Source organism: Vicia villosa, unplaced genomic scaffold, assembly GCF_029867415.1.
Source record: "Vicia villosa cultivar HV-30 ecotype Madison, WI unplaced genomic scaffold, Vvil1.0 ctg.003329F_1_1, whole genome shotgun sequence".
Classification (NCBI taxonomy): Eukaryota; Viridiplantae; Streptophyta; class Magnoliopsida; order Fabales; family Fabaceae; genus Vicia; species Vicia villosa.
Window position 1 is genome coordinate 169,660 of NW_026706178.1, and position 24,315 is coordinate 193,974.

At 31.3% G+C, this 24,315-nt stretch overlaps 2 protein-coding genes across 2 annotated transcripts; both read left to right on the plus strand.

Moving 5' to 3' along the window:
* Positions 1 to 5,751: 5,751 nt before the first annotated feature.
* LOC131640814 (cysteine-rich receptor-like protein kinase 10) lies at positions 5,752 to 9,177 on the plus strand. Its single transcript, XM_058911192.1, has 7 exons — positions 5,752 to 6,696; positions 6,952 to 7,098; positions 7,216 to 7,337; positions 7,418 to 7,628; positions 7,721 to 7,958; positions 8,225 to 8,375; positions 8,485 to 9,177. The coding sequence occupies exons 1-7, from the start codon at positions 5,895 to 5,897 to the stop codon at positions 8,788 to 8,790; spliced, it is 1,977 nt and encodes a 658-aa protein (XP_058767175.1). The 5' UTR covers positions 5,752 to 5,894; the 3' UTR covers positions 8,791 to 9,177.
* A 5,606-nt stretch (positions 9,178 to 14,783) lies between these two features.
* Positions 14,784 to 16,249, plus strand: LOC131640819 (mRNA export factor GLE1-like). The gene is made up of 5 exons (XM_058911196.1): positions 14,784 to 15,197; positions 15,297 to 15,453; positions 15,616 to 15,736; positions 15,901 to 16,048; positions 16,170 to 16,249. The coding sequence occupies exons 1-5, from the start codon at positions 15,161 to 15,163 to the stop codon at positions 16,247 to 16,249; spliced, it is 543 nt and encodes a 180-aa protein (XP_058767179.1). The 5' UTR covers positions 14,784 to 15,160.
* Positions 16,250 to 24,315: the final 8,066 nt, after the last annotated feature.

Below are 24,315 nucleotides of genomic sequence, written 5' to 3' on the forward strand. Positions count from 1 at the left end.
GGCGATGGCAATAAAGTTGCAGTAGAGGTTATAAGGACTTTTAGATTATTGTTAAAGACCGGTTTTCATTTGGATTTGGTTGAGACTTATGTTGCACCGTCTATTAGGAGGAATTTAATTTCTATTTCTGTTTTGGACAAATCTGGTTATGCTTGTTCGTTTAGAAATAATAAATTTAGTCTCTCGTTTGATTCAAGTGTTATTGGTTGCGGGTCTTTAAACGATAATCTTTATATGCTTGAAATTGAACGTCCTTATAATAAAATAATGCAAATAGAGTCACATGGTACAAAATGAAAATTAAATGAAAGTTCTGCCACTTTATGGCATAAGCGATTAGGACATATCTCTAAACAGAGAATTCAAAGGCTTGTGTCAGAGGGTATTCTTGGACCCTTAGATTTGACAAATTTTCAAGTTTGCATACAATGCATTAAGGGTAAACAAACAAACAAAAGAAATTTTGATGCTGATAGAGCTAAAGACGTCTTAGAACTAATTCATACAGATATATGTGGTCCTTTCCCTACGGGTTCATGGAATGGACAAAGGTATTTTATTACGTTCATAGACGACTACTCTAGATATGGCTATTTGTACTTAATTCATGAGCAATCTCAGTCCCTAGACATGTTCAAGTCTTTCAAAGCTGAAGATGAACTTAAGCTTGGAAAGAAAATCAAGGCCGTCAAATTAGATCGTGGTGGTGAATACTATGGTCGATATGATGGATCAGGGGAACAACGTCCTGGGCCCTTCGCACTTTTCCTCAAGGAATGTGGAATTGTTCCGCAATATACAATGTCGGGGAAACCCAACATGAATGGAGTTGCGGAACGACGAAATCAGACTCTTAAGGATATGGTGAGAAGTATGATTAGTCATTCTTCCCTACCAGAGTCACTTTGGGGAGAGGCATTAAAAACTACAGTTTATATTCTTAATAGAGTACCTAGTAAAGTAGTAGCTAAAACCCCTTATGATTTATGGACTGGGAAAAAGCCCAGCATTAGGCACTTACACATTTGGGGATGTCCGTCTGAAGCGAGACCTTATAGGCCTCATGAAGGTAAGTTGGATGTAAAGACTGTTAGTTGCTACTTTTGTTGGGTACGCTGATTACTCTTGCGGGTACAAATTTTACAACCCCATCACTAGAACAATTTTTGAGACGGGAAATGCAAGATTCCTTGAGGATGTAGAGTTTGGAGGGGAAGGAAGCATAAGGAGTGTTGTTTTTGATGAAGAAACTGTTACTGGGCATGAACAAGTCTTTATACCTATCATTCTACCAGTAATGGATCTAGAAATAAATCAAGATGCTATTCCTAACATCCCTCAAGAACAAGACAACACTGAGTTTCTTCCTCAAGCACCACCCATAGTTCAAACTCAACAACCTCAAGAGTAGCCATTATTAAGAAGATCCATTAGAGAGAGGAGAAGTGCAATTCCAGATGATTATGTTGTATTTCTTCAGGAACATGAGGATGGCATTGGCTTGACTGAAGAAGATCCTATCAACTTTCGTCAAGCTATACAGAGTCCTAATTCTCTCAAGTGGATTGATGCCATGAAGGATGGGATGAAATCGATGGGTGACAATGATGTTTGGGATCTTGTTGAATTACCTGAAGGAAAGAAACCCATTGGTTGTAAATGGATATTTAAAACCAATAGGGATTCAGAGGGTAATGTTGAGAGATATAAAGCTCGTCTTGTCACTAAAGGTTTTACTCAAAAGGAAGGCATTGATTATAAAATGGATATTTAGTGGCTCATTTTGATTTGGAGCTGCATCAGATGGATGTTAAAACTGCGTTTCTAAATGGAAACATTGAAGAAACAATATATATGGTGCAACCAGAAATTTTTGTGTCGGGAGATCCAAATTCTATGGTTTGCAAACTTAAGAAATCCATCTATGGCCTTAAATAGGCTTCTCGTCAATGGTATTTCAAATTTCATCAAGTAATATCCTCTTGTGATTTTGAGGCTAATCCAGTTGATGATTGTGTATACCATAAGTTCAGTGGGAGTAAATTTATTTTCTTGGTATTATATGTAGATGATATCCTTTTGGCAAGCAACAATATAAACTTATTGCACGAAACCAAGAGATTTCTCACAATAAATTTTAAGATGAAAGATCTTGGGGACGCCTCCTTTGTCTTAGGAATCCAAATAATTAGAGACCGCTCTCGAAGTACCTTAGGATTATCACAAAGGAGCTATATTGATATAGTTTTGGATAGATTCTCCATGAAAGATAGTAAACCAGGAGACACACCTGTTGCTCTAGGAGACAAATTTAGTCTCAAACAGTGCCCCATTACGGATCTTGAAAAGAAAGAGATGGATAAGATTCCTTACGCTTCAGCTGTATGGAGTATCATGTATGCTCAGGTTTGCACTCGTCCCGACTTAGCTTTCATTGTAGGAGTTCTTGGCAGATATTGGAGCAACCCTGGTATGCAGCACTGGACGACAATAAAGCGTGTTTTACGCTACTTGAAGAGAACTAGAGATTTAATGCTCACTTATCAGAAGTCAGATAACTTGGAGATCATTGGATATTCCGACTCTGATTTTGCAGGATGCCCGGACAGCAAACGGTCCACGTCTGGTTATATCTTCCTCTTGGCTAGAGGAGCCGTCTCCTGGAAGTCTGCAAAACAGACTTTAGTGGCTCCTTCCACCATGGCAGCGGAGTTTGTGGCTTGCTTTGAGGCATCAAATCATGCAACTTGGCTACGAAACTTTGTCACGGGCCTACGCGTCATTGGGAGCATCCAGAGGCCTTTGAAGATTTATTGTGACAATAGTGCGGCTGTACTCTACTCAAATAGCAACATGAATGCTACAAAATCAAAATTTATTGATATCAAGTATCTTGTTGTGAAAGAAAGAGTCCAGGAGAAACATATTTTGATAGAACATATAGGGACAAACTTAATGCTAGCTGACCCACTAACCAAAGGCTTAATGCCTAAGTCTTTTCATGGGCATGTTGCTCACATGAGTCTTGGTTTTGATATTGCCTTGGACTAGTGGAAGTCTTACTTCCTTTTTTGTTATATGTTCTATACTTTGGTTTCAGTTTTTTTTTTTCCGAAACAATCTATGTTATATTTGAAATTCTGCAGAAATAAAGTTTATTAATCTTTATTGTTATAACATTATATTTTGGTTATGTGTAAATATTTTGTTTTAAATTGCACTTAAGGAACTTTAGTTTTGATCTCACTAAAGACTTTAGTTGGACCAATTGGAAATAGACATGATAAAGAGATCACATTGCATGAAATTTCCATGCCACTCATCCATATCGATCTATTTTATCAAATGCATTGATTTGGTGGTCATCGGGGTTCCTTCACGTCTTAAGTTAGTGACGATAGCCGCGGTGGTCCCTTATTGATGTATGAGGTGAACTAGATTGTAAAGGAGAAATCTAAGGATAAATAGCATTCGGATGCGCGCCTAAAGAATAATGATATAATCATTAAGATATATTGCCCAAGTGGGAGATTGTTAGAATATTTAATTAAATAAAATATTTCAATAATATTATGTGGGCATATATATTTAAATTGATTATATTAGCTATTTATCAATATCAATATGAAGTCTTAATTGATTTAGTGGTCAAAATTATGCCTAAGCCTTAATTGATTAAGCCTTAATTGATTAAAGTATGTTACTCAAAATTAATTATACAAGCACTATTTTCTTTAATCATTCTTAGTCTTATTTAACATTTGTATTTGTAGCTTCTTGAATTACAATCTTATTTATAAATCAATCTCTAATAAGTCGACCAATTAATCCATCAATTTAAAATCCAACAAAATTCAACTAGTTTAATATATTACTTTTCAAATTCATCTATTGAGAAATATATTTTATATAAGAAAATTGATTATAAAAGTCTCTTTACAATAATTTTATATTTGATTCTTTAGTTATTGCTGTAAATACACGTGTTAGCAAAGTAGATAAATTCAATACACATGGCTATAACTATAACTGATCCAACTCAAGTGGGTACACACCCAATATTATGCTGGAGTCCTCACTTTTCTTAATCATTGCACATGGTATTCACTTGATCTATTCTTCTTCTTTTTTTTTTTTAAATCTTTGTCATACTATTATTCAAATCAAATGGCCCCATATAATTCAGTGATTTAACTAAACGGCAAATAATTACTAAGAATAAGACTAAATGACAAATCAAAAATAATAATATCTAGTCTGTAATTCTAAAATAGTAACACGGAAATAAACAAACAAAATTTTCTCTGATTACTAGCAACTTGGACGTTTACGCCACCTAAAATTGACAACATATTTAAAGACTTTTGTACCATTGAAATTCAACCATACAATATTCCAAGATTGAAAATTTGTTAAATGCTCAAAAAATAGAGACATAATTGTATCAATATCAATACTACTAGTTACAGATATGTATTTTGAAATATTAAAATTATATACTCTTCTATATAATTTTTTTTTTTAGATTTATCGAAGAATTAATATATCTTGACTATATATAATCTAAATACATTAATTCTTTAATAAATTTAAAAAAATAAATTTCTTCTTAAATTAAAGACTAGGATATATATAAAAAAAAGTTGAGATAAGATTGCAGTCAATGAATAAAGGCGTACATAATCCACATCAAGAGAAGTGTTAATTTTCTCAAATTAAAAATTGTTTTTTATTGAACAAGATTTAAAAGTTGTGTCTTTTTATAGAAAAAAAGTCTTTTTATAAAAAAAAAGAAAGAAATATTATTTTAACACACAAAAGTTGACACATTATATCATGAACCCGGTAAAATACAATATAGTTAATGTTTTTTTCTAATCGACATTGAATGAGAGATAAAAAATTGAAAGAAAAAGAAAAAACTCAAACCATATATTTAACCTAGGCAGTAATTGAATGATGTCTCTTTCTCAACAATTGACAAATTGTATTTTAGTATTTAGTATTTCTAAAAATTTGTATTTTAAAATTATTGGATAATCAATAAATTTGATCTATTATATAGATTAAGTATATTAATTATTCCATAAATTTAAAAGTTAAATTTTTTTTCTTATGTTAAGAACTAAAAGGGAGCATTATATATACATATAATTTTTTAATAAAAGTTTGTTAAAGGATTTAGATTAACTTGTATTTTTAATTTGAAAATTTCTTCTTAATTTTAAACAATTTTAATAACATACAACGAGTCAACGACAATATGAAAGTGTCTAAAATATGATAAAATAATAATTGAAATATTAATACTTTCGAATTGCAATATTGATGCTCGAATCTTCATTAGATCTGTAATAAATTGAAGTGAATATATCAATAACTTATGAACATTATTCTAAGGCAGAAAAACCAACATACACCGAACAAGACCATAAATATTTACAAACAATTTTTTTTTTACTTGGATAACTACTCATTTAAATAAAAAATAGAAAAAAAACTTTGTTGAGGGGTGGTTACAAACTCAAAATGATCCAAAAACCACACCTCCCATGGAACCCCTCCCATGGAAGAATGAAATGAGACGTCTTTACTAGAGTTTAAAACATGGTATTGATGATTTGTGTGTGACTTTTCAAATAATTATTAGTACTACTTTGTCAATTGATTAAAAAAAATGAAAATTCTACCTAATTTTTTTATTAATACTATCAAACTAGCTTCTAACCACTATTTTAAGGTATAGTTTTTTCTTTGGCCTTTTTTGACTCATAACTAATTTCAAACTCACTATACCTTGAGATCTCTAAATCTAATTGCTAGATCCTTTAATGCAAATTCAACCACATACATGCTTCTTCATCAATCAAACCATATAAAGATATTTTTGCAGCATGATTACCAAAATATTAACAAAGAATCTAACACTCCAAATTCTTCTTCTCACCACTCTTACCTTAACCATAACAAAAACCTCTGCATCTGTCTTCAACAACGTTACCTGCACAAACACCAAAACATTCACACCAAACAACACTTTCCATTCCAATCTCAAAACCCTTCTCTCTTCCCTCTCTTCCAACGTAATCAACGATGTTAGATTCTTCAACACAACATCAGGAAACGGTTCGAACAAAGTCTATGGTCTCTACATGTGTCGTGGAGATGTTCCATTCGCTTTATGCAGAGAGTGTGTTGGTTTTGCGACGCTTAAGATTCCATCATCGTGTCCCTCTTCAAAAGAAGCTGTTATCTGGTACAACGAGTGTTTGTTAAGATATTCATATAGATTCATCTTCTCCAAAATGGAAACATGGCCTAGATACAAGATCGAGATTCCAATGGGGGACCCTGGTTTGTTACATAGCAGAAGCTTTTATGCTGGTTTGAGATCTGTATTGAGTGAACTTCCGAAACAAGCTGCGGTTTCTCTTTCTGGTTTTAACAAATATGCTGTTAAGCAAGAAAATGCTTCTGGTAGTGTGACGCTTTATGGTCTTGCTCAGTGTACGCCAGACTTGTCGGCCGGTGATTGTAGGCGGTGTGTCGGTGATGCAGTGGATGAGTTTCCTAAGACTTGTTGTGGTGGTAGCATAGGTGAAACTGTTTTGTTTCCGAGTTGTTTTGTTAGGTATGAGACATATCCGTTTTATCAGCATTCGGGAACTTCTGCATCGATATCAACTTCAGTTAATGGTCAGTTCTTTTTATTCTAATGTCTTGTGAAGTGTGAACTGTGTTGTGTCTGTTAGGATTCATGTTAGTTAATTTTTTTAATTTATAGACAAAATGGTAATAACCACTAAAAATTCACACATAGTCCTGAATATTTAGGTTTGAACCTTGGTGATGATGTTCAATATAGTAATATCAGGTTCTGGCAGTTGATTTAGGATATTAACAAATTTTAATGGTGCGTGCAATTAATGTCAATATGATAATGTTTGGCAGGAGGAAGAAATATTCCAACACATGTGATTGCCATCATTGCTATTTTGGTTGTCATTTTGGTGGCGATTTCTTGCATTGGCTGCTGTTTGTTATGGATCAAATCGAAGAAAAGACGCAAAGCCAGCAAACCCAGTGACAGAGAAAATCGTAATGACAATACTCATATTACGCAATAAACCTATATTATCTTTAACAATTGAGCTTAATCAATGCTTAGGCTTTATTAACTGTTTATCAAAATGCGCTTTGTGAACTATGATGTAGTTGTGCTCGAATTTAATAACTCGGAGTCACTGGAATTCAATTTTGCTACAATTGAAATAGCAACAGATATGTTTTCTGATGATAGCAGAATAGGCAGAGGTGGATATGGACAAGTTTACAAGGTAGTAATATGAATGTGATGATGAATAAATCATCAATGCATTTTTTTTCTTTCGTTTCTTCTGATGTTTTCTAGTTTTAGGGAATTCTTTCTAGTGGACAAGAAATAGCTGTGAAGAGGTTGTCCAAAACATCAGGTCAAGGAGCAGAAGAATTCAAAAATGAAGTCATGTTAATAGCCAAACTTCAACACAGAAATTTGGTGAGATTAATCGGATTTTGCCTTGAAGAACAAGAAAAGATACTTATCTATGAATATGTGCCTAACAAAAGTCTTGATCACTTCCTATTTGGTAGGATACTTAAAAATTTGTTTCAAAATTTAGTTTAAGTTTCGCATTCTACAATTCAATCTCACGTGTTTGGATTTGATCACTATTTGCAGATTCCAAGAAGCAAAAACCATTAACTTGGCCCGAACGGTTTAGTATCATAAAAGGGATTGCTCGAGGAATTCTTTATCTTCATGAAGATTCTCGTCTCAAGATTATACATCGTGATATCAAACCAAGCAATGTTCTTCTAGATAACAATATGATTCCGAAAATATCTGATTTTGGCATGGCAAGGATGGTAGATATAGAGCAAATTCAAGGACATACAAATAGAGTTGTGGGCACATAGTGAGTTTCAAAATCATTATTTTTACCATTCTAAGAATCTTGTCCCAAATATATTAAGAAAAAAACGTAAAAGTCATTCATTTTAACTTACGAGTATTTATCTATCATCTTTTGATCGAGTTTTGATCCACGCGAAGAGTAGGACCCTTAGATTTGAATACAAAACCAAGGTGTTGAGATCTAATGACTTTACATCAAGTGTATTATCATAACTATGTTAGTAGAATATATGATTTCGAGACTGATTATTTCCTCTTTTTCGTCAGCGGTTACATGTCTCCGGAATATGCAATGCACGGACAATTTTCAGTGAAGTCTGATGTTTTCAGTTTTGGAGTTATGGTTCTCGAGATTATCAGCGGAAAAAAGAATTCTTGTTCATTTGAATCGTGTCGTATTGACGATCTCTTGAGTTATGTGAGTATCAATCAAATTCCTTTTTATTTTTCTTTGTATTTCAATATCCCCAAGACCACAAAAATGCAAATCAACAAGGAAATGAGATCTATTGAATTAATGGTTTCAGGCTTGGAACCAATGGAAAGGTGAATCACCATTTGAGATGTTGGATCCAATTATGCAAGAATCTTATGCTCCAAATGAAGTAGAAAAGTGTGTGCAAATTGGTTTATTATGTGTCCAAGAAAATCCAGATGATAGGCCTACAATGGGAACAATTGTTTCATATCTTAATAATGTCTCAATTGAAATGCCATTTCCTATGGAACCAGCATTTTTCATGCATGGCAGAACAAGAAGAAATTCAGCTGATCAATCATATTCAGGTCACTCCACCAATCATTCTTTCTCTTCAAGTGTATGTCCTCGATAGTCGACTTTCATACATAAATTTCATCTGAGGTTTCTAACTCACACTCTGCGCACCAACTACTTGTATTATACCCCGGTAATCTCGGTGGTGTCTCATTCACACATGTGTCTATAATTTTGTATTTTTATATGTTAATTTTGCTTTGTTATTTGATAAAATATGTATTTTTACTTACATTAAATAGGGACTTTGGGTGAAATTTTATTACACTTACAGTGTTGTTAAAGTTTAATAAAAAATGGTTTCAAATGATTTAATCAGTTTAAATATGAAGATTTTTAGTTAAGAAAAGCAAACGATAATTTTTTTTTTTAGATTAGTTTAAATATTAGAAAAAAAAGTTTAGGAACTAAACTCATTGAAAAATTATTAAGATACTTACTCCAAACTCAATATAACAAAAACAAAGTTGTTATAGTTGTTGGGCTCAATTATGAGAAAACTTCAACTAATTTTTAAAGCGTCATTAACTAATATTTTCATTAAAAAATTAAATAAAGAAAAAGTTTAATTTAGAAAATACAAATATATTTTTAAAATTTAGAACATCAATAAATTTAACTTATATTAACTAATATTCTGAATTAGAGAGTAATTAATTAATATTACTTATATATGAGTTCAGATGGAGTATTGAACTAAATCATCATACATTAACTTCTAAAGTTAAAATTTAATTCTTTCAAAAAAAAAGTTAAAATTTAATTAAAATTCAATAATTTTAAGTTATTTTAATTTGAATTTGTTATATAAGTTATTAGTACTTTATATATGAAATGAAACTCATTAAAAATATGTTAATTAATTGAAACAATTTGTGAAATCAATTTTCAGTTTTAAACCGATTTGATTATTATTTATTTATTTAATTTTAATTTCAGAATTTACATTAAAAAGATATTGGAATGAGATGATGGAGTAGAGACAAACTGTCCAATGTGTGTTGAGGAATGCTAACTTCGTCTAATACCAAGTAAGGCCAAAAGGCCAAAAGCCCATGGTTTTGAGAGAAAAGAACAACCTGGACTTGAAAAAGGTATGCATCTAGTAGGAATGTATGATTGGAACCAAGAGAGAATTAACACACACTTGCAAACAAACACTCCATGCCCAAGATAGTTTGATAGATCTGATTTTTATCTATAAATATTTTGTTTCTAGATATGACCATGTCATGCAAATATTTGAGCATGGTCTTAATTAGGAAAAGGATTCTAACATTGTGCAGAAATTTTGTGCATGGACAAAATGAAGTAAACTTGTCAATGCAAGTGTACAGTGTATATGTATAAGTTTAATTCAATTCAATGTGTATTGAACTAGTATATATGCATGAGAATGATAAGAATCATAATGAGAAAGCATGATCTTCATGCATTGCATTTTTCATTGATTAAGTATTGCATGGATGAATGCTTGGTATATATAGTAAAGCATTCATGGAGTCTTATCATAACTAACTTTGCACTCATCTAACTAACTTTTTAAAGTTGGTTTTAGTTAGTGTAACTAACTATAACTACCTTGCCTAAGATATTATCTAATAACCCCCCCCCCCCCCCCCCCCCCCCCCCCCCCCCCCCCCCCCCCCCCCCCCCCCCCCCACACACACACACACACAAATTCGGAGTGTAATTCTATGACCTTGAGTTTGATTCGAAATTCTATAAGGAATGCAATGCAATAGGAAGAGGCTTAGTTAACACGTATCCACTTTGCACGTGACTAGAAACATGTTGGATGTTCAGCTTCCCTGCTACTATACGTTCCCAAACAAAGTGAATATTACGTTCTATATGCTTGGTTCTTGCATGTAGAACTGGATTATGAGAGAGTAAGACAACACTTAGATTGTAACAAAGCAAAGTTGGAGTGAGATAGTCAAAATGAAGTATTGTAAGGAGAGATTCAATCCACAATATTCTGAAGTAGTATGAGCCTGGGAACAATACTTATCTTCCATGCTGGAATGAGCTATAAGAGATTACTACTTATTCAGGATTCGTCTATACAAAATGATGAATCAGAAGTTTCCCCGAGCTCCTTGGTTCTTAACTCTATTGTATACATGTGATCATCCACACATACATAAGATTATATGAACCATCTTCAACTGAATAACTCGCCTAGTGTGCCTAATAGTAGAGATTGTTAACAACTTACTAACACACGTCATATAGAGTATAGTAACATCGAATCATTAACGAATTAAAAGAGCCACACGAATCAAGTCTAGTATTACTGGATACTTGATCCTACTAGCATGAGGTAAGACCTGCTCTCGAACCTCCAACTATAACCGATAGACACCCGTAGTTTGATCACCTTGGTCCCTCACTTAGGTGCTTAACCTTAGGTGAGTTAGATGAATTCTGACATAATTGTCTCTAAGGGTACTAGTCCCTTTAGCACTTCTATTTAGAACCACTTAGTCTTCCCACACCCTCCGCAATGCCTGCGCGCGCATTCCCAAATGACAAATAATGGACCAATTACCACAAGGTCTTCCTATTGAGGTTATCAACTTAACTTCATACACTAATCAAATAAAGTGTCCTTAACGTGCCTCGGTTCATCGACTGCCAAAGATATACATACCAAGAAGATAGAGAGATATTGGTTATGCGTAAACCCTAATTCAAAAATCTATGCCTTGGAAGTCAATAAGACTCTATCAAATGAACAAATCCACACCCACATAACTCCTTCATCACTCGAATGGTGATGACCACTCTTGGAACTCTCATAAGTCTAGTGTCGGGAATTGGTCTATTTGCTTGCCATTTTGAAAAGCTGCATAGAGTTCTCCAAAGGATGTCAATATTGTCAAAAGCATGTTGGGATTTAACATGTCCCCGCTAGCAAGTTACATTCGGTCGTGAAGCCTTGGCCATTCAAAGGTTGGGATTTGGACCTAATTGGTGAGGTTCAACCCACATCTTCCAAAGATCATAAGTATATTCTAGTGGGTATTAATTACTTCACCAAATGGGTTGAAGTCATACCGTTGGCAAACGCTGACCAAGATGTTGTGATAGGATATATACAAAGTCATATTATTTGTAGGTTTGGGTTGCCTGAAAGTTTAACCACATACCAAGGTTTCGTATTCACCAGCAAAAAGATGGTCGAATTTACTTCAGAAGTTAGAATCATGCTTCTATCATCTACGCCTTACTACGCTCAAGAAAATGGGCAAATTGAAGCAACCAACAAAATAATTATCATTTTGATTAAAAACATGTAGGCCAAAAGCCTAGGAATTGGCATAAAATGATGGATCAATCTTTGTGGGCTTGTCGAACTTCTCCTAGGGAAGCAACCAACGATTCCCCTTTCCGACTAACATTTGGGCATGACATAGTTTTGACTGCTAAAATTATTTGCAATCACCAAGGATTTAGAGGCAAAACAAGACACCTTCTGATAAATTTTTGGAATATGATGTTGGATGAGTTAGTCAATCTGGACGAAGAGAGAATGGATGCATTGGACATGCTCATAAGGCAAAAAGAGATGGTGGCTAAAGCCTACAACAAGAAGGTGAAACCTAAAATTTTTCTGGTCAGAAATTTGGTTTGGAAAGTGATTTTGCCAATGGACCGAAAAGATAGGGTGTTAGGGAAATGGTCACCTAACTGGGAAGACACTTTTTGGATCACTCAGGCATTTTCAAATAATGCCTGTGAGATCGAAGAAACTAATCCAGAGCATTGAACCACGAGGATAAATGGGAAGTACCTAAAAAGGTACAAATCTATTCTACAGGAGACTCAAAGAATAAAATGAACATTTAAAGTAATGAAGAGAAGCCAACATGGTATCTAAAAGTGCCAAAATGGCAATGTCATTACATACTACTTAGTCAAAAAAAACAAAAATGACAAATAGAAAGTTAAATGAAAGTTGTCTTGAGGGCGTGAGGCGTTTCTTCAAAAGAGAGATCCTTTCATCAAATCCGGAATCACCAACTTGCAGTTCCTCGATTTCAGAATCTAGTTGAAGAGTGGTCTCCACATGTTTTAGACCATTGTGGGCTTCTTGTTTAAGGAGAGTTTTTGAAGAAGTTAGCATAAAGCTTTCTAGTTCTTTTTCCTTTCCTCTCATATCTTTGACTTGTTTCGTTAGTTGTGCTTGATAACTGAAATGTGCCCCTGATAGGTAGAAAACTGGTCTTGGTATTTTGGATCTTGGCCTCCATAGCATCCACATTCTCCTTTGAAGCCTCACTGAGATCCCATTCTTTTGTCGAGCTCATGATTTTTTGTCGAATAAGATCAACAGTCTTTCGCTTTTCTGAAACAAATTAGCATATCCGATCAAAAGGGGCTCGAAATCCATTACAAGAGGAACCGCTGAGTCAAGTAGCTTTTTCCAGTCGGCCCTATTTGATTTGATTCAAATCAATTTTTGAACATGATTCGAACCACGGGGTCCATGATTCAAATCACACTTTGTGCTTGATTCGAATTAATTGAAAATGGGTCAAAAATCAAATTTTCATTTACTCCACTTCACTTGTTCATTTTACTGAAAACTAAAATTTCTTTGATTCGAATCTAACTACCTTTTACCACTCATTTTTGTGCTTAAAATCAAGCACATATAAAAACCCTTTGTCAACACTTTTCGCGTGTGGAATTTCATATTCATTTTTTATTTTCTGTGAAATCAACTCTCTCACTTTGAAAAGTTCAAAGTTCTTGCACTTGAATCTTTTTCTTTTTCAACCTCAAATATTGTTTCAGATCTTGATCATGAGAGATTTGTGATTGATTGGGGAAGACACTGCCTTGAAACTAATCGATCTTGAACACTGTTATAAGATTGTTCAATTTGTTGCAAGATTGAGAAGTTGTCACTGGTGCTGATAAATTCTGGTGAAAAAGAGGTTTTTCTCTCTAGATTGCCCTAGTAGTGACTGTGTGGAAGGTTATGGATAAGACAGAGTTCTTCTCGGATCTTCAGAAAACCAACATCAGCTAACATCTACTAACATCATCTAATGTACTGATGAATTTCACATTAAGAGTTTGCTCTCAACTATTGAAACTTTCATTTGAAAAATTGATAAGGAAGATGAACTTGCCGAGCTATTGAAATTAAAAAATCTAATAATCTGGAATGAAGCTCCAATGACATATAAGTTTTTCTGTAAAGCACTTCCCAAAATTTATATAGATATTATGAGTGAAATAAAGAATGCTTCGAAGAAGATATTTCCACTAGTGCAAAAAGAACAAAATAATTTTAAAATTTACACCTGATATACTAAAAACGGGTGTAAATGAGAAATTCGGTGGCAATTTTGTAAATAAAATGTTATTTGAAATATTATCAAGTGACAATATACACCCTATTTTCTAAAAACGGGTTTAAATTAAAAATGTTATTATAATAAAATTTCAATTACTCCCTTTAAATTAAAAAACGGGTGTAAATTTATATAAACTAAAAAAATTATTTAATTTTATGATTCAAAATATTTAATCTATATGACATATTAAATAATAAATAATTTAAACATTATTAACAAATTAATAAATTATTGGACCCATACTAATGATCTAAATTTATTTGATGAAAAAATAATCTAAACATGTTAATGGCATAGTAATAAATAAATAAATAATTCATATTCATTGCATTTCATCCAGATTCATCGCACAAAGTTATAAACTCAGATTCATCGCATTTCACCGATCATCATCATCCTTCAGGAAAATCCCTAAATCACAAAAAAAAACCCTTCTTTCATCTATCGTCATGTTTATTGCAGTCGCGAAAATCCTAAGGCTTAGAGATTCATCAACAATCGCCCATTCCTTTGTGTAGCACTGTGAGTAATTTGACTTTATCCTTTAGGAAAACCCCTAAATCGCAAAAACCCCTTCATCTATCGTCATGTTTATTACGGTCGCAACAATCTTGAGGTTTAGCGATTCATCAACAATCGTCCCTTCCCTTGTATGCTTAGTGAGTAATTTTATTCTCTCCTCCATCTCAACCCTAAATTTTTGTTATTATTGTATTTCACCTGTGTATGTGTCGTAAAGGCCAATTTCTATGGTCATTCTATTGTTTGTGGATTTTTGTTTTTTGTGTTTGATTATATGAACGAATTTGTGATTAGTAACAATTTTCTTTTAGAAAGAAGCTGCGAGAAAGGATATGGGTTCTACATTTTTTGATGCAAACTTGTATCCACAAGGTTCTACGGGTGGTGTTCCAGAGCCCCTTCACCCTAAACCTGGTATGTTAAAGTATTTGATAAGATATAGATGCTTGAACCACTCAGTTTAACTGCTTTTCATTTGTATTAGGACTTTGTTCGGCTTCCTTGGAAAAACCAGTCTAGCCAGAACATTCAATGCCTGCTAGTGTTTCTATTCAATCTGCTAACAGTGGTATTTTTTTCTGTTTTTGAACGCCAACTGTTTGTGAAAAGCATTTTGTTGCCTTATGAGCATGTCATTGCTGTCAAATTGAACTCTGTTGATTTTCAGGCTTAACTTATCCGGTGGGAAAGAAATTGAGAAAGGTAGAAGGTTTGTACTTCGTGCCCCAGTATAAGACGGAGAGTGAGAATGATGATGAGGATGACAAAGCGTTGGTGGTATCCAGCACTGGAAAACACTTCACTTGTGATGACCTTTATCTAAGGTGCTTATTTCGTAAACCATGGCTTTAATCTCATATTTCAAATCATGATAAAATCGACTTTGAACCCGTATATCCCTTTTAATTTAACAATGTTAACTTCATGTTTCCCGTTGAATTTTTTGATTTGATAGCAATGTTTTTGTCATTTACTTTGTGTTTCAGTGACAGTGATGATTCCTATGTTGACCTTGATTTTGAAGTGCAACCTTATCTGATGAATAAAGTTGGGGAGGTAGAAGGTGCCTTGATTGAGTTGGCACACGAACATCATTTAAGGGTTACCGTGAGTGGTTCTATTTTGATCCCAATGCACCTGTTACCAATTTGACTTGTCAGTTACTTATTGAATAGCTAGTCATTCTTGATTGACGTATAACTTGTAGTAAATTACATCATGATTTGTTTTATGCTTATAGCATACTTGTTTCTGATCTTCTGGATTCACAGGATGAAGTCAGGAATAAGATATCAGCTTTGAAGACAGCTCTACTGAATGAAAGTCAGAACTCTCTTTCTTCCCTTCTTCGAGTTGAGAAATACAAAGAAACCAGGCAGGAGTTGGATAAAAAGTTTGACACTCAATATCAACGCCAAAGTAAGACTGCATTTTTTCGTCATGTCCCCTTTATCTTTTCTTTTCAAGGCAACATGATTCCTTCATTCTACAATATATTTATTGTCAGATTTAAGAAGTAAGCATTGACTATGAATTGTAGGCTCCTCTAGAATTGTCTACATTCTTAATATGCTTTATAAGAGGTCAAATAATGGGTTATTTAGTATGACGGTGCTTTAGCAGCAGCACATATTTAAGATAGAGATTAGTTATTCATTATTTATTGATAATCTAGAATGTGTATCATCTGGAAACACATATGAGACACGAGACAGCAAGCATAAGAATCATTCATCCAATGCCTCATGTGACATGCAGTCATGCATATAGGTTAAAAAGGAAAAGAAAATTAAAAAATTTATTGAATTATTTTAGTATTTTAAATGTAAGACTCTTTTTAAGGTCGTCATATTTTATTTTCACTTTATCGTTTACTTAAACTAGAAGTTAAAACTGTTCTTAAGAAAACATATACATATACTATTGCTTATTCTAGTGTAAATTATATAACCTTGTTTTTATTAATACTCTTTAAAAATAGATAATTGTTTTTGCAACTTTATTGTTTATTTAAAGTATTCATTGGTTAGAAAAAAGAAAAGGAGAAAAGGAGACAAAAAATAATGAAAAGGAGAAAAAATCCAATGTATTGCCTAATGGTAATCTAGAATCTGTAGGTGAAACCGTGGGTATCGTATATTCGTGACTTTCCATTTTAGTTTGTTACTGAGAAACCAATGATCTGTAGTATAGAATTGATTGATTTTAGTGACATATTGGTGATGTAGGGAACCACTGCATTTTGTAGTGGTGGTGACCAGGCCTAGAGGACTCAAGATGGTTATTCCGATAGTGAAAATACCAGTCGCCTTTATGTGTTAGACTTGCAGGTATATATCAATGCATTCCTGATGTTTCTTTTTAGGTGAATGGAAGTGATCTTTACTCGAGCTATCTCTTTTAGGGCTTTCTGTGGAATTATTTTCAATGGACCAATGTTGTTTGAGTAAATCATCATTTTCGCCCTCCAAATTCTAAGTGTCCATTAATTTAGTCTTTCAAATTTACGAAATGGCAGTTTATTCCGTAAACATTAGTCGGATCTTGACTTTGAGTCGGATCCATGGCCAAGAATCTCTGACAGTGCTAAAGATTTGGTAAAACTGATGTTGGATAGAGACCCTAAGAATAGAATCTCTGCTCATAATGTCTTATGTGAGTTCCTTTGATACTGATTTCATAACGTCTTATGTAAGTTATTTGGTTTGGTTCACTCTGTTTGATCTTGTTTCATTACTTTGGCTCATTTTATGAAGTGATATAGGGGTGATATCTGAAGAGTGGTTCAATGAGATGAGGAACAATGCATTAAGTACAAACTTTGAATAATTGAGCTCATTTTGAATTTTCTTTTGGGTTATTTGTATCTCCCATGTAAGAAGTTTGAATAATTGAGCTCATTTTGAAGTTGTAGTTTATGTTTATTTTTCATTATGTTGATTCTTGTTTTGATTTTTGAAATTTCAGACCTACATTTAGGAGAATTATTAGAAATGGTTCAACAGAAATGTTCTCAGGGTTACTTTACATTTATTCCTTATTGAACTGCTTAATTTGTTTGTGGTATCAAAATAACTGAATGCTTGATGCAAATGCTTATGAATACCTTTTTTCAGGTCATTCTTTCATACCAAGCTGGCGTAATATTTTCAATCATCGACGAGCGAATGGGGTCAGTAACAATACTGATGTGGGATGTTGATGCAATTATGTGCATTTCTTGGAGCAGTTGTCCCGAATTGGCTTAATAGTAACTTAAAATTCTTTCCTGTGTTGTCCTTCCGGCGTGTTTAGAATTTCTTCTACCGTCATTCACTCTCAGCCAGTTGACATTTTTTTTGTGCTCCAGTCATGTATCATTGTGATTCAACCAGCTGCAGCTTCTCTGGTGATGGTGAAACTCATTCATCCCTGCAAGTCCTTATACATGCTAGCTGTTATAAACTTGTTATTAAGTGAATTATTTCAATTGGTACCATTAAGAAGTTTGACTAACATTGTGTTTTGTTTCTGTTTGAGATCATTTCTATAGAGAATATTGAACAATAATCATTGTTATTAAGTGAATTATTTCAATTGGTACCGGTTTCTATCACTAACCTTTAGATGTGGCATGGTTTGTATGATGCAAATGGTTGAAAATCAAAAGGTTGAGGAGGAAAATCTACAAGATCAAATACAAATGGTTGAAGAGGATAAGGACATAGAAATGTTGCCAAAATGAAAGCCAAAGAAGAAGAAGAAGAAAACTTATATATGAAGAAAGTGTTATGACTTAGTTAAAATATAATTTTTATGTGTATGATTTTATAGTACTTGAAATATTATGACTGTACATGATTTTCTATACTTTTTGGTTAATATTAAAAATATTTTGACTTAGTTAAAATATGATTTTTATGTGTATGATTTTATAGTATTTGCAATATTATGACTGAAAATGAAATATAACTAAATAGTGTATATGAAATAGGGTGTAAATAGATATAATTGTTCATTCATAAATGGTGTATTTACACCAAATTTTTATTAAAATAGGGTGTAATTAAGAACATATCTACACCTGATTTTTATTAAAATAGGGTGTAATTAAAATGTAATTATGCCCAATTACACCCAATTTTTATTAAAATAGGGTGTAATTAAAACGTAATTACGCCCAATTACACCTGATTTTTATTAAAACAGGGTGTAATTAAAACGTAATTACGCTGAATTACACCCAATTTTTATTAAAACTGGGTGTAATTAAAAACGTAATTACGCCCAATTACACCCGATTTTTATTAAAACAGGGTGTAATTAAAAACGTAATTACGCTCAATTACACCCGATTTTTATTAAAATAGGGTGTAATTAAAAATGTAATTACGCCCAATTACACCCGATTTTTGTTAAAATAGGGTATAACGTAGAACGTATTTACACCCGATATTTTTAAAATAGGGAGTAATTACGAACGTATTTACACCCGTTTTAAAAACGGGTGTAAATTCGTTAGACATTTCTCACCCTGTGGATATACACCCGATTTTTATTAAAAATAATGGGTGTAAATTTAATAAAAAACGGGTGTAAATTAACATTTTTGTACTAGTGTTTGGAGGAAAGATGGTTATATTTGGTGATGATTTCAGACAGATCCTCCCTATTATACCAAGAGGTAGTATAGTTGATATTGTTCATGCAAAAATAAATGCTTCATACATTTGGGATCATTGCAAAGTCATAAGGCTTACAAAGAATACACGACTACAAAGTGGTTCAACTACATATTCAACCTAGGAAATCCAAAAGTTTTTAGAATGGATAGTAAAAATCAGTGATGGAAAAAAATATATGAGGCAAATAATGGATATATTGAAATTACAATTCCTAAAGAGCTTATAGTATCTTATTTTAATAATCCAATTGAAGTCATTGTTACAAGTACATATCCTCATTTGATTAACAATTATAAATATTTTTACTTTTCTCAAAGTAGGGCAATCTTGACTTTCACAATTGAGGTTATAGATGATATAAATGATAATATCACAAAGCATATATCAGTTACTTTTTTCAATCTCACTATCTACTTTAATATCACTTTTATTGGAAAAGCCTATACAAATTTGTTAATAATTTTATATTGTTATATAGGAGAAGAAAATGAATATCTAAGTTGTGATTCAATTGACAAATCTGAAGTCAATAACTTTAATGCTTTTGAACATTTAACCCATGAATTCTTGGGTTGTTCGTAAAGTTTTGATTTGCCCAACTATTCATTCAAATTAAAATAGGCACAACTATTATATTGTTGTGGAATTCAGATCAATCTTGGGGATTATGTAATGATACAAAATTGACACTTACTAGACTAGTCAATCATGTTAATGAAGCTAAAATCATTTCAAAAAAAGTATATTGGAAATATCATTTATATTTCAAGGATGTCTATGTCTCCTTCTCAATCACCATGCTCATTCAAGCTTGTAAGAAGATAATTTCCAATTATTGTCTCTTTTGCGCTAATCATTAACAAATCTCAAGGATAATCATTAGACTATGCCAATTTATACTTGCCAAAGGAGATTTTTAATTATAGACAACTATATGTTGCATTCTCTATAAAAAAAAGATATTAAAGTTATATACAGTGGCAATTTTGTAATTAAAATTAAAAATTTAGCTTTAATGCTAATCATTAATATCTAATTTTTAGAAAAACAAGTGTCTAATGTGTGTTACTTATAAAACAAATAAATTTGCTTAATATAAGATACCTGATTTTAAGGAAAATAAGTATAAAAGGAAAAACAATAAAACATGTATATATAAATTCATACATGATATTAAAAAAATTAAATTTGAGAACAAAATTATTCCTTGATTTGATTTAAATTTAATGATTATTAAATGACCATCAAAATTCTTATTAAAGATGATCCACTTCAATTTTGGTAATAAATAAAAACATAATTATTTTTAATATTTCTTAAAAAAACATTAAGATGCTTAATCATTTCTAAAAATTTAAAATACTTAATAAAAAATAATTTCTTCTTTTTTTTAACCAAATCTCCCTATTTTTGTTTTGATATTTTCTTTAAATTAAATTTTATTCTATTCACCTAAAGTAAATAATGAATCATGATTCGAAATATTTCATAAAAAAATTAAAAATTTCTTAATCACATTTTATTAAAATTAATTTTATATTATTTTTTATCTTATTTAAAGCTAAATTATCATGTACTCTTTACTCCTTATTTAGTTTTCTTTTATTATACATGGTTTGAATATTATTTCGTACTATTATTTAAAAAATGATAGTTTCATTATTTATTTTAAGTGAATATACTAGAAAATGATTTAAAGAAGGTTTAAAAAAGTTGAAACTCGATTTTTTATTGAGAAACATGATTTTTCATGAAATATTTAGCATCATAATTTGTTATTTACCTTTAATTGAATATAATATAAATTAATTTAAAGTATATAAAAAAAGTGAGATATTAGTGTGATTTTAGAAAAAAAATTAAATGCGATAACAAAATTAAATTTTGTATTTGATTTGGAAATATTTAATATATTCCTAAACCACAATCAAGAGAATCCTGTTCATAAATGTGATAGTAAAATTATATAAATAAATGAATAAAATTGGCTCTAAATATCCCGCTTCTTCCCAAAATTTGAGATTTTGAAATATATGCGCTTTTGAAAAAAAATTAAGACTTTATCACATAAAATCCTCGTTCTATTAGATTAGGATTTACGATTGCATCTTCTATCTCAATCCTTCTCTCAATCAAACTTGAAAAATCCTTTGAAAAATGTTCAGAATCAAAAACTTTATCAAAATCGGTTTTGAATCACAAACGTCATCACTCTATTTTAAGCATCAATATTTCTTCAAATTGGAATTGTTGATAAGAATATATCTCTCTCCTGCTTGCAACTCATGTCGCCATATCAAGATTATTCTGGTACGGCAGTTTATTTATGATTAACCATATCATCCACTGCAAATACAAACTCCCTCATTCAAGCACTCTCATATTGTATTTTTTATTAGGGCTATGAGAGGTTATGATATCTTGAGAGGCTATATTGCAAATAAAAAGGCTATATTGCGAATAAAAAGCTTAATTTTATATCTATCAAGGTAAGTAAATTGTTTTAAATTTATTGATATTTCATATGAATTTTATATATATATATATATATATATATATATATATATATATATATATATATATATATAATATAAATTATTATATGTTTTGTTATTTATTTAATTTGTAGGCGCATCAATGACAATAGTTGGACTTGTGGTTATTATGTAATGAAAAATATATTTGACATTATCGAGACGAGTATATTGCAAGGATTACATGAGGTAATAACAGAATATTTCAATATTTAATACGGAAATCATACCATTTCATGTTTTAACATGTTCTTGTTTTTTATTTTATTGTTTGCATTTGTAGATATATTATGATCCATCATCATATGACAAAGATGTTATTGATAATATTTGACAACTCTGGACTCAATTCCTTTTACAAATAGTTGAAGAACAAAATCAACTTGAAGAGAACGAAAAAGAAGTCAGAAAAAGATGGTGTTTTATAGGAATTAATATTGACTTATTATTTAACATTGTTTTTTAATATAATTTTTTTCTTAATTTGGATTTACACTCATGGGTACAATTTGTTAAATTTAAACCAAAATTGGTGAGTTTAATTTTTTTCAATTGAAACAATAATAAAAAATTTATCGGTGCCATATACGACCTCAACTTGATTTAAGATTAAGCAATTATGTTATATAGCAATTATGATTTAATTAAAACTAAATCACACTCAATATCATTTATAACACCAACTTTAATAAAGAACAAGTGTGAAACATATGCTATACAGACATTATAAAAACGTTTATACATCCAATTTAAGAAAAAAAATAGGTGTGAAAGGTTGGTTTCTAACCAAATAACACTTCGTTAAACTTTTAACACCCAATTTTGGAAAAAATTGGTACGATATATATGTTCTACATATTTTTTGGATAAAAAACAGGTGTCATAAGTTAGTTTCTAATCAAACTATTTTCCATTAAACTTTAACACCAGTTTTTAGAAAAAGCAGGTACAATTTATAAGTGTTTACACCTTTTTTATCCTTAAAAAAGGCGTCGAATGTTAGTTTTAATACCTATATGTAACAATTATAACACCAGTTTATCACCGGTGTTAAATCGATTTACCATACCTTTTTTAAAACCGGTGTCAAAATCATACTTACAATACCGGCGGCAACAACACCGAAAAAAATCAGGTGTTAAATCTCTACAAATTTGGTGTTAAATCCCTTATTTACACTATCCAATTGAAGTCATTGTTACAAGTACATATCCTCATTTGATTAACAACTATAAATATTTTTACTTTTCTCAAAGTAGGGGCAATCTTGACTTTCACAATTGAGGTTATAGATGATATAAATGATAATATCACAAAGCATATATCAGTTACTTTTTTCAATCTCACTATCTACTTTAATATCACTTTTATTGGAAAAGCCTATACAAATTTGTTAATAATTTTATATTGTTATATAGGAGAAGAAAATGAATATCTAAGTTGTGATTCAATTGACAAATCTTAAGCCAATAACTTTAATGCTTTTGAACATTTAACCCATGAATTCTTTGGTTGTTCGTAAAGTTTTGATTTGCCCAACTATTCATTCAAATTAAAATAGGCACAACTATTATATTGTTGTGGAATTCAGATCAATCTTAGGGATTATGTAATGATACAAAATTGACACTTACTAGACTAGTCAATCATGTTAATGAAGCGAAAATCATTTCAAAAAAAGTATATTGGAAATATCATTTTTATTTCAAGGATGTCTATGTCTCCTTCTCAATCACCATGCTCATTCAAGCTTGTAAGAAGATAATTTTCAATTATTGTCTCTTTTTCCCTAATCATTAACAAATCTCAAGGATCATCATTAGACTATGCCAATTTATACTTGCCAAAGGAGATTTTTAATCATAGACAACTATATGTTGCATTCTCTATAATAAAAACAAAAAAGAATTGAAAATATTAATTCATTACAAGCAAAAACAATATTTAGATACAACAATAAATATTGTATTCAAAGAAGTTTCTTTTACAATATTTAATAAATAAAAATACTTCTATCATTATATGTCTTAAACATTTCTAAATGTAATTTGTATATTATTTATTTTTAATTAATTATTATTTCATTTCCTTTTTTCTAACTTTGATTATTTATTCTTATTGGCTCATAATTGTTCTCATTGTATATCATGAAGTTGTTACACTTTAAAACATATTTTGCTTATATATTAGGAATTTTTAACATTTTTTCTATGCATTTTAATGTATAAACAATCTTTAGATTAATGATTTTAAATATACATATAATTTATTGTCATATATATAAATTTAAGTACTATTGTGTCATACAAAGTTTTGGGTCATGCTAACGAGTGCCCCAGGGGCACTTTTTAAGGTTTCCATATAAAGAAAATATTCTCTAAATAAATTAATCAATTCAATTTTCAATGCAATGAATACAATTTTTTTTAATGAAACATGCAATTTTGCTCATTAAAAGAAGTCAATTATTTCTATTTTTAATGTATTA

Coding starts and splice junctions, on each gene's coding strand:
- LOC131640814 (XM_058911192.1), top strand. CDS start 5,895: ATGATTACCAAAATATTAACAAAGAATCTAACACTCCAAATTCTTCTT. Junction 7,099..7,215: donor ACCCAGTGACAGAGAAAATC/GTAATGACAATA, acceptor ACTATGATGTAG/TTGTGCTCGAATTTAATAAC. Junction 7,959..8,224: donor AATAGAGTTGTGGGCACATA/GTGAGTTTCAAA, acceptor CTTTTTCGTCAG/CGGTTACATGTCTCCGGAAT.
- LOC131640819 (XM_058911196.1), top strand. CDS start 15,161: ATGCCTGCTAGTGTTTCTATTCAATCTGCTAACAGTG. Junction 15,454..15,615: donor TGTGATGACCTTTATCTAAG/GTGCTTATTTCG, acceptor TTTGTGTTTCAG/TGACAGTGATGATTCCTATG. Junction 15,737..15,900: donor AACATCATTTAAGGGTTACC/GTGAGTGGTTCT, acceptor CTGGATTCACAG/GATGAAGTCAGGAATAAGAT.